This window comes from Lampetra planeri, chromosome 65 (genome assembly GCF_965212315.1).
Source record: "Lampetra planeri chromosome 65, kcLamPlan1.2.h2, whole genome shotgun sequence".
NCBI classification, from domain to species: Eukaryota; Metazoa; Chordata; class Hyperoartia; order Petromyzontiformes; family Petromyzontidae; genus Lampetra; species Lampetra planeri.
This window is the reverse complement of record NC_136171.1, coordinates 1,154,605-1,177,400: the sequence shown is the minus strand read 5'-3', so window position 1 is coordinate 1,177,400 and position 22,796 is coordinate 1,154,605. Positions and strand designations below refer to the sequence as shown.

General features: G+C 45.6%; 1 protein-coding gene across 1 annotated transcript; it reads right to left on the bottom strand.

Moving 5' to 3' along the window:
- Positions 1–687: 687 nt before the first annotated feature.
- On the bottom strand, positions 688–22,796 carry LOC144737146 (cornifelin-like). Its single transcript, XM_078619855.1, has 4 exons — positions 22,696–22,796; positions 16,729–16,871; positions 4,428–4,564; positions 688–1,591 (listed from the first exon to the last, which is right to left on the bottom strand). Exons 2-4 carry the CDS (start codon positions 16,847–16,849, stop codon positions 1,445–1,447), a joined length of 405 nt encoding a protein of 134 aa, XP_078475981.1. The 5' UTR covers positions 16,850–16,871; positions 22,696–22,796; the 3' UTR covers positions 688–1,444.

Below are 22,796 nucleotides of genomic sequence, written 5' to 3'. Positions count from 1 at the left end.
GTCCGTGACACACTCTGCGTGAACCCAACAGGACACGTGACTGGATAAAGGGGGGCCAGGGACCCCAGGGGGGTCACGCGGTTGGGACTCGGGCCTTCACGAAGGATCGGGAAGGGGCGCGTGGCCTGGGGCGGAGCTGGCCACGCCGGAGTGGTTATAAGCGGGGTGTGGACAGACAACTGGGCTGTTCTGTGCTGTTCTGCTATGCTGCTTTGTCATCTCTAATAACTTACATATAAATTGTCTTATGGTTGTTATTGTTTGACTTGCATGCCACTGGAATTTTTGCACACAGCATTGATATATGGTGCTTTTTCTGGAAGACTTTGCTGTTTTTCCTGGATTTTTTTGTTTTGCGCGTAGTCACTTTAAGATGTTTCTTGTTCATGTTTTTGTTTGTTGCGGTTGCACCCGATTCAAGAGCCGAATGGCTCACAGGGCTATACCATATACATGAAACTGAAACTCTGGGATGAAGCTCTCCGCTAGTCGACCAGGAAGCGTGGTGGGCGGTCCTGGTCCAGTGATGTAGAACCCCCGTGGGTTAGCTAAGTTAGGAACGGTGGCTACCACTTTAATTCGTGATGTTAAGTGTTAAGTGTTAGCTAATCAATAGTGTTGCCTCCAAAGTCCAGTGTGCGCCTCAATTTAACCGACGACACGGCTATCACTCATTAACCCAATTCATTCAATCCATTCACCATCGTCATTTACTGTCATCAATTTTGCTTTCACCGAATTCACGCATCATCATCACGACAGATTCGCCCCCATTGCTTCCTCTCATCTATTTCATTCACCTCATTTCCCACCATTACATTCACACACGCGTTATTGTTGTTGTATCGTTGTTAATTATCCGTAAAGCACGTTGATTAATGCGCTATTTAAATCCCGTTAAGATAAGATTCCAAAACGTCTGTTTGGTAAGCCAAATGTAAGTCTATCCGTAACATTCACGCACGCACCACCACCACGAGCAGCAATGCCCCAACGCAAAATCAAAGAGGACAACATACGGCGAGATTCAACTTGGGATGCCAACAACAACAGCAATTCCTGGAACAGAGTTCCCAGACCCTTTTTACGGCTCAAAATAATGGTGGGCTACTGCTGTGGCTACTGTGGATGCTGATGTAGCTACTACCGTGGCTATTGCTGTAGTTACTGCTGTAGCGACTGCTGTGGCTGCTGTAGCGACTGATGTGGTTACTGCTGTGGCTACTGCTGTAGCTACTACTGTGGTTACTGCTGCTGCTACTGCTGTATATACTACTGTGGTTACTGCTGTGGCTACTGCTGTATCTACTACTGTGGTTATTGCTGCTGCTACTGCTGTATCTACTACTGTTGCTACTGCTGTAGCTACTGCTGCTGCTACTGCTTGTATCTACTACTGTGTCTGCTGCTGCTACTGTTGTATTTACTACTGTGGATGCTGCTGCTACTGCTTCTGCTCATCGATGACGGCGGTTCTCACGATCTGCATGGGGCCAGGCTGCTTCGTGTGGAGTTTGATCTCTCGCGCCATCTGACACGAGATGCAGCAGCAGCAGAAGATGTGCATCGCGTAGTCGTCGCATATGGAGCCCTAGAACACAAAATTCATAAACAAACATGAAATTAAACAGAGACAAAGATCCCCAGTTATGGCATTAGGGGCCGTCCATAAATAACGTCACGCACTTAGCGGGGGGGGGGAGTCAGACATTTGTGACGATGTGTGACGAGGGGGGGGGGGGGGGTGAGAAATGTGACGTCACATCAAAATGTGCAACTTTAAAAAAATAAAGACAACACGTTCTACTTATGATAATTGGTTTTTTACCCTTCTATCTGGCAACAAAACTGACACCTTTTTACAAGGAGTCATGTTTGCATAGACCGCAATACCTGTAGTCATAATACAAACAAAAGACATAACTCTGATAATGTGCACTGTCCTTGACGTTGATTGGTCCATACCCGAGACAGCTTTCCTTAGAGCCAAAAGGCGTCATCTGGTCCATCCCATGTGAGACTAGGCTCTAAGGAAAGCTGTCTCGGGTGTGGACCAATCAACTTCAAGGACAGTGCACATTATCAGAGTTATGTCTTTTGTTTGTATTATGACTGCAGGTATTGCGGTCTATGCAAACATGACTCCTTCTAAAAAGGTGTCAGTTTTGTTGCCAGATAGAAGGGTAAAAAAACAATTATCATATTTTTACTGGCAAATGAGGTTCCCATAACGTTCTACTTAATTAAATCTACGTTTTAACAAATGTTTTCTCCAAAAACATCAGAGTGCAGCGCCACATTAAATACGCACTACAATGACAATAGTTCATAGCGATTTGAAGCATGTTTTATTTTTTTTGTGACGTCATATTTGAGGGGGGGGTCTGACTTTGTGACGCCGTGTGACGAAGGGGGGGGGGGGTAAAAAATCGTCCAAAATCGCGTTACGTCATTTATTGACGGCCCCTTAACAGACCGTCGGGGCAAATGGTGTTAGCGGAGCAACGAAGGGGTGGGTGGCCACCACCACGCCTGGCCGCCTTTGTCTCCTCAGTGCTGATGTGTATGCACTGCGCGTGACGTGGAGCAATTATCAGTGTGTGCGGCTGATTCGATTCGTGAGAAGTACTTTTGAGTTTAATTTGTTTTGTCAATGCGGAGGCAAGAGGGGTGACGCCCCGTTTATCTCTTTCGTTGCATTTTATATCCTCCACAGCAATGATTCCGACCAATGATTACGACAACAACTAAATAATGGTTGCGCGTGAAGTCCTTCTTTTCTACATTTCCTGGCCGCTGGTTTCCGACGGATGTCGAGTATAACCCCTCTCAACGACCACCCTTGTTAAGGACTAATCGCTTAACGACGGGTCTCCATAGAGCCCAATGTGTAGTGTACAGTGTATTGTATAGTAGTGTGTGTCTATTGTGTGTGTCTCTTTCTGTGTGTCTCTGTGTTGTCTCTCTCTGCTTGTGTGTCTGTCTGTGTGTCTCCGTGTCTGTGCTTTGTATCTCCCTCAAATTTAGTTCTACCTGATTACGACTGCTTGTGTTGCAATCGACACGTCGTGCTCTATTATTAAATTTATTTTATTTCTACGTGACTTTACCGAAATAACCAAAGAGCAATTCCTGCAGTCACAAAAGCTTCAAATCAAGTTTATAGTAGGGTAGTATATAGTGGAGCGCCGCTGCATATGACGAATCATTTAGCGACAGGCGCAGGACGCAGCTCGCTCTCGTCGAGAGCGAGAGGGGGGAGGAGGCGACTCAGGGTCGCGAGGAGGACGATCCACATACGAGCATGAAGGCAATAGCAGCAGCCACCAACTATTACTCCAAGCTCTGCGGCCCTCTACATATCACGGTGTTATTGGCAAATTAATGAGTGCTTATGTGTTGGAGGAAACCGGACAACCTGGAAAAATACCCTCGCGTGCCAGGGGGACAGAGATAAAAAAAGACTATCCACATACATACCGAACACGTGGAGTTGAAACTCCACGTGTTCCAATCTGGACATTGTTTCTGTACATTGATGTAATGTGAGGGTATATCCGGGTGGTTGATTGATCACACCTCGTCATGATAATTGGCTCTACCGGTCCAGGCCCATAACCAATGGGGAGAGGTCTAGGGGCGTGGCCCTGACGTAATGGGAAGGTGACACCTGGAAGGAGATGATTTGATTTGCTGGTTTTAGCCACAGCCAATGGGGGGACGAGTTAGGGGCGTGGTCCTGGGATCGTAGGATGGAATCTGGAAGATTCCAGGGAGGTTACCCACGACTGGTTGAAAGGTACCACGTGACCCAGGTATTAAAAGGGGTTGAGACGGGCAACACGTGGTCAGATCTGGAACGAACGGAGGGTGAGACCATGCAGAAGCGGGGGTTCAGGGCCTGCCACGTGGCAGCAAGAGTCTCTCTCTCTCCCTCCCTCTCACGCTGTCGGTCAACAGCGTGAAGGAGTAAGACAGTAGTAGAGTTCATATGAAGAGAGCTGTAAACGAAATAGAAATAAAGAACCTGATTCTAGAAGTTGCTTCCACGACCTTTATTACACATTGTTGCTCCTGTAAAATGCCAGGGCACGGCTCCTGCTCGACGCCCATAGACTGACGTTGTTTCCCAAACACCTGTGAGCTTGCGACTCATCATCACCCTCACATCGACACTCCGGGTGGCCCGGAGCATAGGACACGTGCAATAATCCAGTCGGGGGGTCCTCTTGTATCACCTTATCCTAGCACACGCAGGCTATGGCTGCTGCTCCAGATCCACGAAAAGAAGATACATACTTTCCCAACACTTGTGCGATCTATCAAAAACCTCGCATCGACAGTGGCTGGATCACAGGACACGTGCAATAAGCCAGTGGCAGGGCCCCCATCGACAAGAGCTCACCGCTGAGCTGGCGTCTCCTCACCTGGATGTGGTAGCGCTCACGTATGGCAGTTCTCAGCGCCACGGAGCTGCCGGGCAGGAGGGGCAAACAGATGCACTCGCCAAAGCCATTGGCCATCCGGCAGTGGAGGCAGGGCATGCAGAAGGTGCCGCAGAGACCTGGGAACGCAGCAACGGCATCGTCACAGCAGAGTCCACACCAACGCTCGTTAATTGGCCCGACAGTAGAGCCCCTCCTCTTAGCGACGGTAATTGGTTCCATGAAACCGGTCGTTAAGTGAATTGGTCATTTAGCGAGTCAAGAAAATGCACCTTAAAGGCTTAATTCGTTCCGATAGCATCGAGAGTTAACCTTTTTCACCCAAAAAACGTACTTCATAATATTTAAACAATGGATATTAATACATAAAGACACTAACAACAACATAAACGCATCATATTAAAAGAAACGTGGTTAATCAATGCATTATTTAATATTTACCGTACCTACAACAGCCCGTCGTTAACAGGGGAATGGTCAGTAAGCGAACACATTGGGCACTATGGAGGCACTACACTATACACTACTATACACTACGCTATACACTACTATACACTACGCTAGACACTACACATTAGGCGCTATGGAGGCACTACACTTTACACTACTATACACTACGCTATACACTACACATTAGGCTCTATGGAGGTCCATCTTAAGCGATTAGTCGTTAACAGGGGTACTCGTTAAGAGGGGTTCTACTCTACACTACTAAACACTACTCTACTGTATACAACACTACTATAAACTACTATATAAAACACTATAAACGATAATACTATACACTACAATACACTACACTATGTACTATATTACTATATACTACTATACACTACACTATACACGACACATTGGGCTCTATGGAGGCCCGTCGTTCAGCGATTAGTCCTTAACAGGGGTGGTCGTTAAGAGGGGTTCTACTCTACACTACGATATACTACACTACTATACACTACACTATACATTACACTACTATACACTACACTATACACTACACTATACACTACACTACTATACACTACACTACTATACACTACACTATACACTACACTACTATACACTACACTATACATTACACTATACACTACACTACTATACACTACACTATACATTACACTACTATACACTACACTATACATTGCAATACTATACACTACACTATACATTACACTACAATACACTACACTATACACTACTAAACACTACACTATACATTTGAATACTATACACTACACTATACATTACAATCTTTAACAACTACGCTGGTTTGGTCGTCTGCGTGCGTATCTGGACGTTAATTTATTCACGGACCCGCCCAAACAGCTCGCTCTGATTCGATAAAAATAAAACAGCCGGCAAAAAGCCACAGCTCACTTTGATTCGATAAAAAATAAATAATTAACACGCCCCGAAGAGAGCGATAGCATAGGTTTGGCAAGGTCTGCGCCGCAGTGCTGCAGTGCACTGTGGGCGCAGACCCTGCGCTGTGTGAGTGTGGTGTGTATGCAAGTGTGCGAATGGTAGTTACGCTAATATTACGTTTATTTATGTAAAAAATGGGTGCTGCGTGCTGCGATTAGTGGAGTCCCCAAACAACTTTACATTACGAGTAGGCAGGGGTCGCTATACAGTGAGTCTTAGCGGACTGAGCTGGCAGCTTCACCTGCCGGGGCCACGGCCAGTTGCGTAGCGCCCCCTACAGTTTCGCCCATGGGTCGATACCCCCATGGGGCAACCCAGCTGACTGTTTGATGGGTACAATGGGTACTTTTCGGTTTATCCGGCTTATTACCATTATTATGTATTGACGTTGATCACGTCTCCATGGACGGCTTGCTGTCTACTTCGGTTGTGTAATTGAGATGTTGTGCATGCTGCTGCTGGTAAGGGCATGTGTTGCATAATATGCAGCATGTGTCCGCGTATCATGTTTGGCACAGATGCATTTGGAGTTACTGTACATTTTTCATGTTTTGGAGTGCCAATCCCATGCACTTTGAAATGTAATAAACTGTCTAAAAAGGTTGCAGCCCGGCCCCCGCCGCTGTCATTCTCTGGACGTTGCACAAGCCATATCGGAATTTGCGACATGCGAAAACAATGAGTACAGTGTGACACCACCCGGGTAACTCCCGGGATCAAAATGGGCATTGGAAAGTGATCGCTTTATTGAGATGATTATGGTACTACCACAGGGTATTGTGAACGGTTCAGGAGGAGGAGAGGTCTGGATTTGTAAGTCTCACAGTACCGGTAAGAAGCGCCGGGTGGGGGATGCCCTCCACTGGGGTACAAATTCTGTCATTATTAGTATACGATCATGCAATGTTTCTATCTGCAAGCTGTCATAACTGAAACGATCCCCGTTATTGTTCGATTGAGAGTGACCCACCTCTGATACCATATGTGAGGAACCCAAAAATCTGATGCATGCGTAATACACCCACAATGCGAATACGTAAACGTTAACGTAAAAACACGAACAAAATAAAATTTTATAAGAAAAAAAAACATGTGGCCCCATAGCGGATCTGTCTGTGTGTACAAACAGACGGAGGATGCAGGGGCCAATCTATGTGCGATCGGAACGGTGCAATTGCTGACCAATGTCACTGTGGATGGCGCACACGCTGACGCACACCGGAGCTGTGTCTTTGCGATGCAAGGGCATGGTGGATGGTGGCGCGCATATGGATGGTGCGTTACGAATAAAATAAAACAAAACAAACCGCTGGAAGCAGCCATGCGAGCAGGCTACTTTGAGAGCGATCGCGAATGGGTTGCGTGTCTGGAAGAAGCCTCGCTCTTTCAGATGCCGTACCAGCTTCATCAACTCTTCGCTACGATTCTGATGTATTCCATGCCAGCAGATACGAAGGCTCTCTGGGATAAATTGGCTCGCGATTACGAGTACCAGTACCGCCAGCTGACCAACAAAGAAGAAATGGTAAATCTTCTTGGTTCTTTCTGTAAAGTCACGTAGATGGGAAGTAATAAAATAATAAAATAAAACATAATAAAATAATTCTCACGACGTTTTGGCCACAACGCAAGCAGCCGTCCTCAGGTGAAAACCAGGTCTGTCGAGGCGACAGCGTCTGAATGAAACAGCACACGTGCTTGGAGAATATATATAAGCTGGGTTGGAAGGGGGGGAAGGGCGCCTTGACAAAAACATGTGCATATCAAGAGAAATTTAGCATTTTTATGGAAAATGCAGGTATTTGATTAGTACTACTTATGCCCGTGCATTATGCATGATTAACAGCATCAAAGGGAGGGGATATGGCAAATGCAGGTATGTGATTAGTACTACTTATGCCCGTGCATTATGCAGGATTAGCAGCATCAAAGGGAGAGGATATGGGAAATGCAGGTATGTGATTAGTACTACTTATACCCGTGCATTATGCAGGATTAGCAGCATAAAAAAAAAGAAATGGTAAAGTTCAAGACCCTTCACAGCCTCCACGAGTTCCTCACGGCAGGTGGGATGGCTCTGTCGGACTTTGACGACCTCCCGCAGCTTTCCGAGTACCCACACTTGGTCTTGGACTCGCTGCTTGAGAACAACTATATCCGCCGCGAATTGGACACGAAGTACTTCCCATTTCGACTTCGGCGCAAACAGTTCCCCATTGTCCCAGCCTTCGCGATGACCATCAACAAGGCGCAAGGGAAAACTGTTCACAACCGGGATTATATCTACCAACGCCATGCTTCTCGCACGGCCAACTGTACGTGGCACTATCGCGAGTCACGGCAAGATCCAACATCAAGGCGCTTATTGAGGGACCTGACGACGAGGAGGAAGACGGAGTGTACACGAAGAATATCGTGTATCGCCAGATATTTGAATAAGTTGAATTCTATATTTAAATAAGTTGCATTCTTGAATATTGTCGATTGAGCGTCTCATAAAAATGCATATAACCTCACACAAATAAACATAAAAAATCAACAAAACATGTATATTGTGTCCAGCCACTTCAACTCCCCACCAACCAAGTATATACACACCGCCCGCAAAGCGGGCGGCGACTGCTAGTACTATACACTACACTATACATTACACTACTATACACTACACTATACACTACTAAACACTACACTATACATTTGAATACTATACACTACTATATACTACACTACCATACACTACACTACTATACACCACATTGTACACTACACTATACACTACATGACTATACACTACACTACTATACACTACACATTAGGCTCTATCGAGGCCCGTTGTTAAACGATTAGTCGTTAACAGGGGTGCTCGTTGAGAGGAGTTCTACTATAACGTCACACGATTTTGGACGATTTTCCGACCCCCCCCCCTCTTCATAGGGCGTCACAAAAAGTCATACCCCACCCTCAAATATGACGTCACTAAGCTCTGCCCCCCCCAAATAAAACATGCTTCAAACCGCTTTAAACTATTTTCATTGTAGTGCGTATTTAATGTGGCGCTGCACTCTGATGTTGTAGCAGAAAACATTGATTTAAAAGTATATTTATTTAAGTAGAACGTGTTGTCTATATTTATTTAAATTTGCGCATTTTAATGTGACGTCACATTTCTCAACCCCCATCCCCTCGTCACACATCGTCACAAATGTCTGACCTCCCACCCCAAATGCGTGACGTAATTTATGGACGGCCCCTTATGAGGGCCCTGCAAAGATTGGGTCATTGTTTGGTGGTGCCCAAGGGCGTAACTATGGGGGAGGGGGTGTGATGTGGCAGCGTTATGAGACGCATCAGAGCCCAGTCAGTTACAAGGGGCCCCCCGAATCAATAGATAAACATGTTAAGAACAATTATTACATTTTAATGTTTAATTAAAATACCCTGGGCCAAGCCCGATGATTAAGCTACCCTGGCTATCATCGTATCAATAGAGCAGCATCAAGTTGCGCGATCCACCCCTTTTGAGGAAATCCTAGATCGATGGGGCCGGCATGAAAGCAAAGACGCACGATAACTCCTGGACGGGTTATCACGCGTCCTGAACGGAGATCACAATTCCTGGACATTTTGGCTGCAAACTCATTACAGGTGGCAAGCCAACAATGGTTGAGAAACCCGATGAGGATGATGACGACGACGACGATGATGAGGATTGTTATTGTGATGATCGACGGAGTTGATTCCTAGGCGGGATGTGCACTTGCCTACTTCCGATCAGGAGCCAAGTGCTCTGAACCACCCGTAGTAGAATGTATCTCTCCCCAAAGTAAAGCCACTGCAACTTTCGCGTTGCACGCAACTTTGCTACTATCTTCCAATGTTGCGTGACTGGTCCACCTTTAAACTCCACAGCTTAATTGATTTCCGACTAACCCCGTAACTGGCAACAGGCTCAAGCCTTACAAAGACCTGGCAAGATAAGATTACATGACAGGTGATCCTTTCTTTGACGCAAACTGAATGATAACACCCTCCCCCCAATATAAAGATAGCAATACTGGACATTAGAGCATGTTAATCGTTTACAGGCTTCACCACTAGCAGCAGGTATTCCGTTCGTGAGCATGCAGCAACGAAGACAATACATGTCTGGAGAAGGCGGCATGCCCACAGCCGCAAAACAGCTCACTTGGCTGTTTTTTATCATCACAATGACGCCAGAGATTATTGGACCAAGGCCAAGTAGGGTGTGAGATAAGAGGCCTACGTTGGATACACTCCTTATCTCGTCGTCCTCGTGCTTACGCCTGGTTTGTCTGATGAGCTGTAACAACTTTGTATTTATCCATAAGAGATTTTTATGCATAATATAAATAATAAGAGTTTTTTGTGAATCCATAATATAATAAATTATTTATGTTACCAGGTAAGGCCCCACTGAGCTGCTATGTAGCTCTTTTTCAGAAGCGACACTGACCATCACAAATGATAGCGTAACAAAGTGGGTTACGGATTATGTGTGAAATGTATTCAAGCCAAATGCTCTAAACGCGTGATGTTGATTCTAAATGTGGAGAGAAAACCCGAAGGAACCGAAGAAAAATCCACGAGACCACGGGGAGAGAGACACGCAAACTCCAAATATACACTCTTTGGTTCTTTCGGTAAAGTCACGTATAAAGATAAAATAATTAAATAAATACTAGCATACGACGTTTCGATTGCAACACAAGCAATCATCATCAGGTATAAATGAAACAGAAACACAAATCTAGTATACTTAGAAATGGAATGTAATACAACAGAGAGTCGGATAACATAACAGTCAACACCCTACCTGGTTGATTACGTTCTTCCTGAGAATGTTAAATTTGAGAGTGAGATAAAACACAGAACCAGAAACTTATAGACAGGCATATAAGCAGACAGATATCACAGAGATACATAGAGAACAAACATAGGCACACAGAGAAAGCCACGCCTCTGTGTCGAGGCCTTAAATAGAGAGAGGGGGCGGGGGCGGAGAGAGAGGGAGGGGTCAGAGAAATTAGCATGTCAATGAGTAGCACGACGAGTGGTACGGTGCGAAAGCTTCAAAATTATGAGACAAGGAGAAAGACACACTAAATTAAATAACCTAGCAAAATATCGAAATGTAATGTAATGCAACACAGAGAGTCGGTCAACACACAATTAACGCATAGCCTGGTTGATTACGTGTTTCAAAGATTGCTAAGCTAGAATTTAAGTGTGTAATTCTAAAGAGAGACAAGACACAAACACGAGGAACAGACAAAGGCAGAGAAGGAGAGAGACAACAGCCGAGACACACAGAGAGAGCAGAACATAAGAACGACAAAACGAGTGGAGACAGAGAAAGTACACTAAATGAAATAAATCTAGCAAAACTTCGAAATGTAATGCAATGCAACACAGAGGGTCGGTCAACACATAATTAACGCATAGCCTGGTTGATTACGTTCTTCCAAAAATTGCTAAATTAGAAGGTAAGTGTGAAATTTGAAAGACACAAACACGAAGATCGATACACAAGCAGAGAGAGAAAAAGACAAACTTAAAACTTCCCCGTAGAAGTGGTTCAATTTTAATTTGGAGCTTTCGTGACTGCAGGAATTTCTCTTTGGTTCTTTCGGTAAAGTAACGTATGAAGATAAAATAATAAATTAAATACTAGCATGCGACGTTTCGATTGCAACACAAGCAATCATCATCAGGTATACATGAAACAGAAACACAAATCTAGTATACTTAGAAATGGAATGTAATACAACAGAGAGTTGGATAACATAACAGTCAACACCAAATATACAGCAAACTGTGGCTTCTGGCGTTTGCACCATCTGTGCCGGGGCTGGTAGAGCAACGACGATAAAAGCACCACGCGAGGTCGCGAGTCTTTGGATTGACTGAGTGGGGGATGCAGTGACACCCCACCGCCAACCAAAGTGAGCCTCGGTCATAACGCGACACGAGCCTAACGAGCGTGGGAGACGGGAGAGGAGAGTTCATTGAAGACGAGGTTTTGGGATCATCTAGGCTGGTGGTGGAAATTCTACGTTTAGCATGATGGGGACCAGTCGCTCCTGTGGGCAACTCCTGGTTACTGATTCGTTTTGGTTTTTAGTGGGCTTCGCATTTTAGCGGCTCCACAGAGATGATGATGATGTTGTGCATGAGGTAATCCAACGAGGGTTTGACCTCACTAGCTTCCAATTATGCCTCGAGTGTTCTGACCCCGGTAAGTAGAGGGCAGTTTGCTGATGCACATTAATGGCATCGCACCACGTGCAGGAGATGATCGATTTTCCGGTTGCTTTAGGGGTGAGGCATGGGGCGCCAGAAAAAAAAAAACCGTTCTGACCTCGCGCCCCGACTGGATATCTGTGGAATAAAGAGTTTCATAGCTCATCGGATTCCTCCTGCAGAAGAAATATCCTGGTTCTAATTCTGATTAAGACAAATATGGCCGAATGCATTTCTCTGCTGAGCATCCCCCAGCCTCAAACACCCTCTTCTTTTCTTTACACGCGGGCTTCCCTTTTGTCTCTTCATATCCCACAGCAAATAATAAAAAATAATCATAGAGTAGAGCATCGATCATTAGGCAGCTTCGGGGGGGAGGTGGCGCCGGATTTTCAAAAACGCTAGATAATCGCCACATCATTAACATTTAAAACAGCTCATTTTTACATATTCTTGGGTGTTTTGTATCGGTTATTTTTTGTTTTAAATTTGTTTACCATATCAAATTTGGATAAATAAACAAATCCACAAAATAAATATCCTCCTTTGAAAAGTGACTATATTACTGTACCAGACTTAAATTCCAATCTCGAAGACTCTGCAGCATAGGGTGATATCTATACGTGCAGTATTTTCATCGTTTAAGTTGTATGTATAGTGTATAATGTACTCTATATCATATTTAACACTGAATTCAACCGTAGCCTCTTTCTTCGTCACGCACGTGGTGCTGCCGATCGCTGGACTCGGTCACAGCCTTTCCGCGGTTTCCTCGGATAGGCGCCAGGGACCGCTGAATAATTTTGTAAGCAGCAGCCAGATAATCGCGCGGTGCCGGATAATCGATTATCTTACCTAAAATTTATATAGCGCCTTCATCCAAGGAATTTTACAAGGGTTATGAGTAGTATAATTAGATGAAATAATAATAATAGTTATTTTCATTTATTATTATTTTATTTCATTATTATTATTATTTTTACCTACGTGACTTTACCAAAATAACCTAAGAGTATGAATCCTTGCAGTCACGAAAGCTTCAAATCTAAAATTAGTATAATGAGGGTATCTAAAAATGATGTGGTAAATAGGGATGGGGTTTGGGGAGGGAGGTTAGTGGGTACCGGAGTTACTAGGGTGCCTAGGGATTGAGGGAAGGATGGGCCAGGGAGAAGAGGTGGTGGTCTTGAGGGAGGAGCGGAAATTAGAGAGGGAGGGTGCTTCTCGCTTAATGTGGAGGGGAAGTTTGTTTCAGTGCAAGGGGGAAAGTAGGAAAAAGGAGCGGAAACGGTGATTGTGCATAAGGAGAGGGGGGAACGGTGAGGAGTGGGAGAGATTGAGATCGGAGTGGGCGAGGCAGGGGGGGACATTAAGCGAGACGAAGAAAGCGTAGTACGGTGGCACAAGGCCACGAAGTTCAAGACTGAAGGACAATTCTACAATTCTCGCAATTGCCTGACGATGCTGGCTGCCACCATCGGCGTTGCATCAAATTATCCGATTGTTTAAATGCGCGTCAGATAAACTCTCCAACACGCCCACCGCTCGATCGGTGGTCTTGAAGTGGTCACAAAACCTGGACCTCTGCTCACGTGACATACTTTATTAATTGACTGTGCCGGGTAGAGGAGCGTGTGACGACACACATTTTTTTCACGTGTCAAATGTAAACGAAGGTATCTTTCAAGTGACTGAGATTATCTAGGTGTTAATACAATCCACTCTCAATTATAATAATCAGTAATCTGAATAAGAATCAAATTTTAGTTAATTGTGTGTACCAAGAAAGCTTCATCGAGTCTCAATGCTATTTCCAGGAGGGTCCTGCAACACATCGAGACGTTTGTTGGCTTAATTCCACTGATGGAAGTTTGGCTTCAGCACTGCGGAGGCAGCGGGGTTGGTTGATCAAACCCAGATGTTGCATAATTCCCTTCCCGTAGCTCACCAGAGGAACGCAGTATGTCTATATTAATGTCTACTATACAGCAGACTCTCGATGATCCACGTGCACTTTAGCCGATTTGCGGATTGCGCACCTGAGACTTTAACAGAAATTCATAACTCATGCATTTTCCCTCAAGCCTAAATTAATCATCTAAAAACAATTATACATTGTTATTCATGGAAATATGTATTACAAGTCACGTGCTTAAACCGAACTCAACTTTCTCGTCATAGAGATCCGCAGAAAATTTATATTTTTTGATTATCCGCGATTTTGAATTATCCACGGCCGTCCTCCCAGTCATTCGTGCGAATCATCGAGAGACTCCTTTATGTTGAATTTCTTTCGCACCGTACATATCCAACTGTGTCAATCCGAGGTGCAGGGGAAGGACAACAGACTAAACACGTGCACTCCACAACCTGCCCTGTCTGTGTGGATCTTCTCAGGGTACTCCAATATCCTCCCACGTGTAAACACTTAAATTGTCTGGAAAACATCTTAACATAGATAGGGGACCGCAGAGTTTGGGACATTGTTGGTAGCCACGGCTCACCACTGCGTGGCTGCTTTTTCTGCAATTCCTTCTGGCGATTCTGAGTTGTTGAGTGAATCCTCTGCTGCGCATTACAAATGTACGGTAGGCTATTACTGGTAGGAACCTCCTGGTTACACCAGCCCACAGGGGATTATTGTGTCCGTCGTGCAGATAGGGGCTGGGTGGGGAGGGAGGGGCTGGGTGGGGAGGGGAGGGTGAGGAGGGGCTGGGTGGGGAGGGTGAGGAGGGGCTGGGTGGGGAGGGTGGGGCTGGGTGGGAGGTGGGAGTGATGGTGCTGGGTGGGGAGGGGCTGGTCACCCCGTGGTGCCCTTATGAAACTCAACGTTTAACCTACTCACGCCGGCTTGTGCCCGCCCTCACAGTCGGGCATATTTGCGGAATACACCACGCCGCCGTTGACCCTGGCAATTGACCGAGCAACCCAAAGTTCCTACCAGCTCCCTCCGCAGGAATGTGTTCTTAATTGTATTTTCAATTGTATTATTAATTGTATTATTAATTGTATTTTCCTCTAAATTATTTTGGTGGAGAAAAACCGGCTTATCAATCGACGAATGCCCTAATATTTATTTGCCCCGTGAGTGATTGTCGGGGAAAAAAAGTGTGCGACTGTGTGCGAGACGACTCACTTGCGTGAGAGGTAGGTAATGTATTGAAATCAATTGGCCCAGTGACACGAGCAGTGACGATTGGCACGGAACACGAGGGGGTACTTTATTGCTGCTGTTGCCTGACAACATGGGATTAGAGTGTGACTCGAAGCGCTTTGTGTGTTTTTGTGTGCGTTTCAGGGCGTGTTTGTTCGGTCGATTCAGCCTCCTCATATGACTACCTGGTGCCTGTGTGGAAACATCGCCCCCCCCCCTATCAAACCTTACCTGCATGGTGCTTGCCACACCACCCCCTCGTGTACCGTGCCGGCTTTCATGGTTTCTACTCGCTAACAACACATGCCCCAACAGTCTTTAGAGGCGATACGAAGGCAGCGTCGTCTCTGTGTGTGTGTATGGGCAGCGGTGGCGCAGCGCTGCGCTACGAACCCGAGGTTTGATTCCCGCTCACGGCCAATAAACAGTGTCAGGGAAAATTTGAAGCGGTTCTGGACCTTCCCTATAAAGACAACGGCCTTAAAATGCTTCGTACCTGGTACGTACGCTGTGTACACATCGGCATGGTAGAGAGACATCGGGTGACCGGGCGTGGTGTTGCCCCCCCCCCCCCCTATTATGCGGCGAGATGTTAAGGGCGCAACGGTGGCTCAGAGATGTTGACTACCTCGCCTGGTATACAGGAGGTCGTGGTAGATGTTGACTACCTCACTTGGTCTACAGGAGGTCGTGGTAGATGTTGACTACCTCGCCTGGTATACAGGAGGTCGTGGTAGATGTTGACTACCTCGCCTGGTCTACAGGAGGTCGTCGGTTCGATCCCGACCCTGACGATGCCTGCTGCTGCTGTATATTTGGAGTTTGTGTCTCTCCCCCCCGTGGTCATGTGGATTTTTCTCCGGGTTCTCAGATTTTCCCCTCCACATTTAGAATCAACATCACGCGTTTAGAGCTTTTGGCTGGTCTATATTTCCACGCTATAAGCCACTTCTTTGTGCTTTAATTTGTGATGGCCAGATCGCTTCTGAAAAAGAGCTATCGAGCTCAGTGGGCCTTTCCTAGTAAAAAAAAAAGAAGTTAATAGTTTAGTATTCCGTGCCGGCCTTCATAGGTTTTGCTCGTAAACAATAATTGCGCACAACAACAACAACATCATCCTGTTAGAGGCTTACAGGTGGCGGAGGGGGCGATATTTGTATTTTGTTGCATGTGGGCCTGGAGCGGTGGGTTGCAGTCAGCTGGCCACTACCGAAGTCCTATTCCATGGTTCAAGTTTGGTGGGGATAAGGAGCCAGTAGAAGAAGGGACATTGCTACATTGATGGCCTTTGATAGGGGTGGGGGGCACAGCTCACGGCTTGCTTCCCTTAGGGGGAGAGCCCCCCCCCATCAAACCTTCCCTGCCTGTACCACCCCACCACCCGTACCCCCCCCCCCCCCCCACAGTGCACCCCCACCATCCACCTCACTCTCGGCCATTGCTTACAAACATTCATGTCGTTACAGCAGTCGCATATGCCGGTAGACCACTGCATCTTCTGCACCGCGTGGGTCTTTTGCAGCTCGGACTGCTGCTGGATCACGGGGTACTGCACCTGGAATTCCATAGCGAAAACCTACACACAGACACTACACACAGACACCACACACAGATAAACACACACAGACACCACACACAGACACCACACACACAACACAGAGATCCATGGCCCTCGGTGATTCAACTTACAAGATGGTCCGGATGTCTTGTGACTTCCTTCAATGAATTTACCCCTACATTTTTTTCTTTTCCATTTTTGCATATTCAGATATGTTTTAAATGAAGATGCATTACAATTCCTTATAAGGGAAACAAGCACTAACTGATTATTAATGTAGCATAATAACAATAGAACACATTCCAAATGATTACTAATCTACAACTCGCATCGTAACAATAGCCTTATTACTAATCAAGTATATAATTACAATAACCCCCCCCCTCAAATCTTTGCACCTGATGAGTTAATGAGTTAATGATGACGTCACCCTGCTGCTGCTCTATATAAGAACGGGAGACACAGCAGAGCCTCACCATTCTGGCGAATTGCCCGATGATGCTGGATGCAATTACCAGCGAAACGTCGTACTCAAATTGTAAATGTTGTGGTTTCACGCTTCAACACACCGGTGGGCTAAAGCAGTGAACTATTTGTCTTTTGTCAACGTGACACTTTTTTTACTGATTGGCCGTGTCGGGTGGTGGAGGGTTACGACACATTTATAAATAACGCGATCTAAACCCAAAAATCGTTGATTATAAATGAAACCTTACTTTAAAAAAATATTCTTAGATAATACTGGTAGGAACCTCATGGTTACACCAGCCCACAGGGGATTATTCTGTCCGTCTGTCCGTCGTGCAGGGAGGGGCTGGATGGGGAGGGAGGGGCTGGGTGGGGAGGGGAAGGGAGAGTGGGGAGGGGCTGGGTAGGGAGGGTTTGGCTGGGTGGGGAGGGGAGGGTGGGGAGGGTGGAGAGGGGCTGGGTGGAGAGGGTGGGGCTGGGTGGGGGGTGGGAGGGGTGGGGTTGGGTGGGGAGGGGCTGGTCACCCCGTGGTGCCCTTATAAAACTCAACGTTTAACCTACTCACGCCGGCTTGTGCCCGCCCTCACAGTCGGAAATATTTGCGGAATACACCACGCCGCCGTTGACCCTAGCCATTGACCGAGCAATCCAATGTTCCTACCAGCTCCCTACGCAGGAATGTGTTTAAATGGGGAGGGGGGTCGAAAGACAATCGGAACCACCGTGTACATTGACTATCTGTCCGCATGGTCAAGTACTGCTTAGCGAGCACCTATTAAGGTGGACAGCCATCAGTTATATTTGCACCATGCCTGACCTAGAGGGAAGGCTCAGAGGGGTGGTTCGAATATCCTTGGGCATCAATATAGATTTGAAGCTTTCGTGACTGCAGGAATCCATACTCTTGGTTAATTCGGGAAAGTCACGTAGGTATACAATAAAATAAATCACGACGTTTCGGACGCTTGTGTTGCGCCCGAAACGTCGTGATTTATTTAATTTTATACCTACGCGACTTTACCGAATGAACCAAAGAGTATCCTTGGGCTTATTCGGTGGCTGTGATTTCACACTTTGCATCTCATGTGATGCAAACGTAAGAATATATTTTACCATTCTAGCAATAAAACAGGCATGGTGTTAAGTTGTTCAAACACCAAATGGGCTCACCTTTTGCAAGGCATCAAGTCTGCATTAACCACACACGTTACGGATAGAACGTGAAAACAAACATGTTCTGTTAATAATGTGTACATTGTCTTTGAAACTGATTGACCCACACCAGAGGCATCACCTCACCCCCTGTCAATGTCCCAGGGGGTGGTACGCGAGGTGATTTATAAATGTGTGAAATTACATCGTAGGTGAGAATCATTGGTGAATAATCATGTTGTACGGATCTGCCAATAATGAAATAACTATGATAACATTGTAATCCGTTTTGTAACCTAGAACGACGTGAAAGACCTTTCTAAACTCATTGATCGGAAACAATGTTGGTTTCCAAGAGTAACCGTCCAGCGTGAACACATCTCGTCACCTGCGCAGAAAGTCCGTAGAATGTTTTTGTATTCACTCGCAGTTACTCGCTCGTTCGGATAAACCTCACAAGATTAAAACATTTACAAAAAATGTTTTTGACAATGTTTATCATTCGTTACATTTATTTATCAAAACCGTGTTGGGTCAGACAAGGAGGGGAGGGGGTACAGGAGCCAATCAAGGTTGATAACCATTGCACTACTCTGGTGCTTTCGGTAAAGTCACGTAGGTATAACTAACCAGAGAGTATAGATTCCTGCAGTCACGAAAGCTTCAAATCAAGATTGAACAACTGCACTGCACCATTACACTACACCATTACATTAACTCACGAAACACTACACCACTGCTGTACACGACCACCACATTTCACGACACCACTGCCACACTACAACACGCAACTACACCACACCACTAAACTAGACTCTCAACTACACCGTGCACTACAGCACACTACATCCTGAACCACTCTACCACATGACTACACCAAACCAAAACAGCACACCACTGCACCACATCACTGCACGAATACATTCCACGACATCATCATACCACTATAGTACACACGATGCCACTTGTGTACACTACTACACCATTACATTACACCATTAAACCCGATACTACACAGCTACACCACTAAACCCTATACCACACAGCTACACCACTAAACCCTATACTACACAGCTACACCACTAAACCCTATACCACACAACTACACACTAAACCCTATACCACACAACTACACCACTAACCCTATAGCACACAGCTACACCACTTAACCCTATACCACACAGTTACACCACTTAACCCTATATCACGCAACTAAAGCACACTGTAACTTGCACACATTTCTCCCTCATTATCGCACTCATTCCTCCCTCACTCGTGTATCTCGTGTATCTCTCTTTTAGTCACTCATTCCATTAATTCATTCGTTTAATTTGTTCTGGCCAATTTTCTCTTCCACCTTTGCTGATGTATCTCTCATTCCACTAATTTATTCACTCCCTCAATCCTTTCAATCCTTCCATTCACACGTGCATTTCCTCATTTACTCACTCGTTCTATAATGTCTTCATTCTTTCCTCAGTCTCTCACTCTTGCCTCCTACTAATTTCTCTGTCATTCAGTTACTCGTACTTTCATTCATTCAATCTTGGCACTCTCATTTTTCAGTCATTTATAACTAATCTGATCATTCACGCACGTGTGCTATAAAACAGCGAAACATTTGATTTTACAACCACATAATCGCTTTAAGGCATCAGCTGTTGAATTTTTCAGTACATATGAGCAGCATTGTGAACGTTTTTGAGGCAACATTTTTTTTATTCTTACCTCATTCGATAACTCATTCATCAAATGCATTCTCATTCCTTCCATTCCAGCACCTCTCACGAGGCGTCCTTCAGGACCAGCCGTTGCTAGGGGATGGCTGTTGCTAGGGACGCCTGTTGCTAGGGGACACCGTTGCTAAGGATGCCTGTCGCTAAGGACGCCATTGCTCGAGAAGCATGTTGCTAGGTATGCTGTTGTCAGGGACGCCGTTTCAAGCGATGTCTGTTGTTAGGGACGCGATTGCTTGGGACGCCTGTTGCTAGGGATGCCGTTGCTAGGGAGGCCATTGCTAGGGACGCCGTTGCTAGGGATGTCTGTTGTTAGGAACGCTATTTCTTGGGATGCCTGTTGCTAGGGAGGCCGTTGCTAGGGAGGCCATTGCTAGGGACGCCGTTGCTAGGGATGTCTGTTGTTAGGAACGCTATTGCTAGGGATGCCGTTGCTAGGGATGCCGTTGCTAGGGATGTCTGTTGTTAGGGACGCTATTGCGTGGGACGCCTGTTGCTAAGGGATACCGTTGCTAGGGGGACTTTGTGGTGCACACAAAAGCTTTCGGATTATTTGAATGTTATAGTTCAAGCGACATGTTTTCTTTCACGCCCATAGCTTGTGAATAAAAGGTCGTCATCTGTAGATGCTTGCACGCCTGCAGATAACCCACTTTCGATTGTTACCAAATTTGTACACACACACAGCTTGAAAAATCTGAATTGGTATAAGGGTTGTTCAAAGTGGCACAGAGACAAAGATCCTCTTGTATAGCCTTAAAGGCAGGGCACGGCACACAGGGGGGTGGGTGGCCAGCACCACGCCTGGCCGCCTTTCCCTCATGAGTGGCAATGTTTACACACCGCACCAGGTACTCATTTGAGGCTGAGTCGACCTAGGGGAGGTCCAGGACCGGTTTCAGATAATCTTTACTGGTTTTGGCCCTCGAGCGTGACTCGAACTCGGGTGGCCGAGTTCGTAGTGCAGCGCACTAACCACCACCCTACCGCTCCCCACATGCATATACACACATGCATAGAACGGAAACAGGTTGTATATGTACTTGTTCTGGCACTAAAATAAGATACGGGTGTTATTTTCATGCTCTACTCTCAATCTTGCAATTGGAGCACTAATACGCTTTCTACGTATTGATATCCCAAGATAATATGGATTGTGAGCATTAAAGGATATTCTGGCGAAAGAATTGCGGTTATAGGAGCGCAGATTAAAAAATTTGAGGATTTTTTTAGTTCGAGCATATCTCTTCTGCAAATCAGTTCAACATTTATATTCCTAGATTTGAAGCTTTCGTGACTGCAAGGATTCATATTCTTAGGTTCTTTCGGTAAAGTCACGTAGTAAAAAAATAACATTCATATGTTACACAGAAAATCCCGTGGAGCCAGTTACCCAGCTAGTTTCGATAGCAAAGACCCGCAGCAGCCACTAACAATCGAGTTATTGCTGGGCTGGAGAGGTGCCCAGCTAGCAGTCAGCCAGGAAATTCGAATCGTGGATCGTTTCTCCACATTAAAGGAGACACTTGGATATCGGGGGGGAGGTTACGTTCTTGGAAAGTGCCACGATAGCCAAAACCGCGATATTCAATGCCTTACCCTAAATAACGACGTTAGGTACACGGCATCCAACAATAGGCAACATCACAATTTAAATCAGTACCGTAATGCGTGACAAATAAACGAAAAAATACATCATTTAAGTAAACATGAAAAAAAAACCGTTACAAAAAATATTCCTAGAAAATAAAGAGTCGTTTAAGTATTACTACTTTACTGATGATGATCCAAGCGGGGTGTGTTTGTTTGTCCATGAGTGGGAAGCGGTCGTGTTAAGGTTAGCGCTACGGTTAGGTCAAAATCGAGAGCGATAAACCCGCGAAAGCCAAGGGTCTGCTGCAGTATGGTCGATAAAGGAAGATTGATGATACCGTAAGTCGTCGCTTAACGCAAGAAATTGTCACGATCACGTTAGAGTCATAGAATGTCTGTCTGGGAATGGATTTTTTCATTTTTATCTGTGAAAATGTCATGCAAACTGCATCCAAACGTTAAATTCATGATAATTACGTGAATAAAATTATATGAATAAGACAGAAAAAAATGAAAGGCAGTAAAAACAAAAAAATTGCTGATTATTGAATTGAAAATTGAATTAGGAGCCACAATCACCTGAACAACCGCTTCTACAACTACAAACACCAACGTCTCCACCGCCATTATCAATACCTCCATCACCATCCTCACCACCACTATCACCACTGCTAGCACCACCAGCACCACAATCACCACCACTGCCATCATTACCACCTCCATCACCACCACTACTATTACCAATACCGCCATCATCACAACAATCATCACCACTCCAACCATCATCAATCACCACCATGATCACCACCATCACCAACTCGATCACCACCTTCATCACCATCGTCCCCTCCCCCAACAATGCTTTACCGTTGCCACCCTGCATGTGCTGCAAACACCGCCACTCACCTCGGCACTCGACGAGAAGTGGATCGGAGGTGGGGTGCAGGTAGGACGGGGGATGCCCGCCTCACTTTTAAACCCAAGCCTCCCCCAATCCATGCTCACGT

Coding starts and splice junctions, on each gene's coding strand:
- LOC144737146 (XM_078619855.1), bottom strand. CDS start 16,849: ATGGAATTCCAGGTGCAGTACCCCGTGATCCAGCAGCAGTCCGAGCTG. Junction 4,565..16,728: donor CTGTAACGACATGAATGTTT/GTAAGCAATGGC, acceptor CTGCGTTCCCAG/GTCTCTGCGGCACCTTCTGC. Junction 1,592..4,427: donor GTGAGCGCTACCACATCCAG/GTGAGGAGACGC, acceptor TTTGTGTTCTAG/GGCTCCATATGCGACGACTA.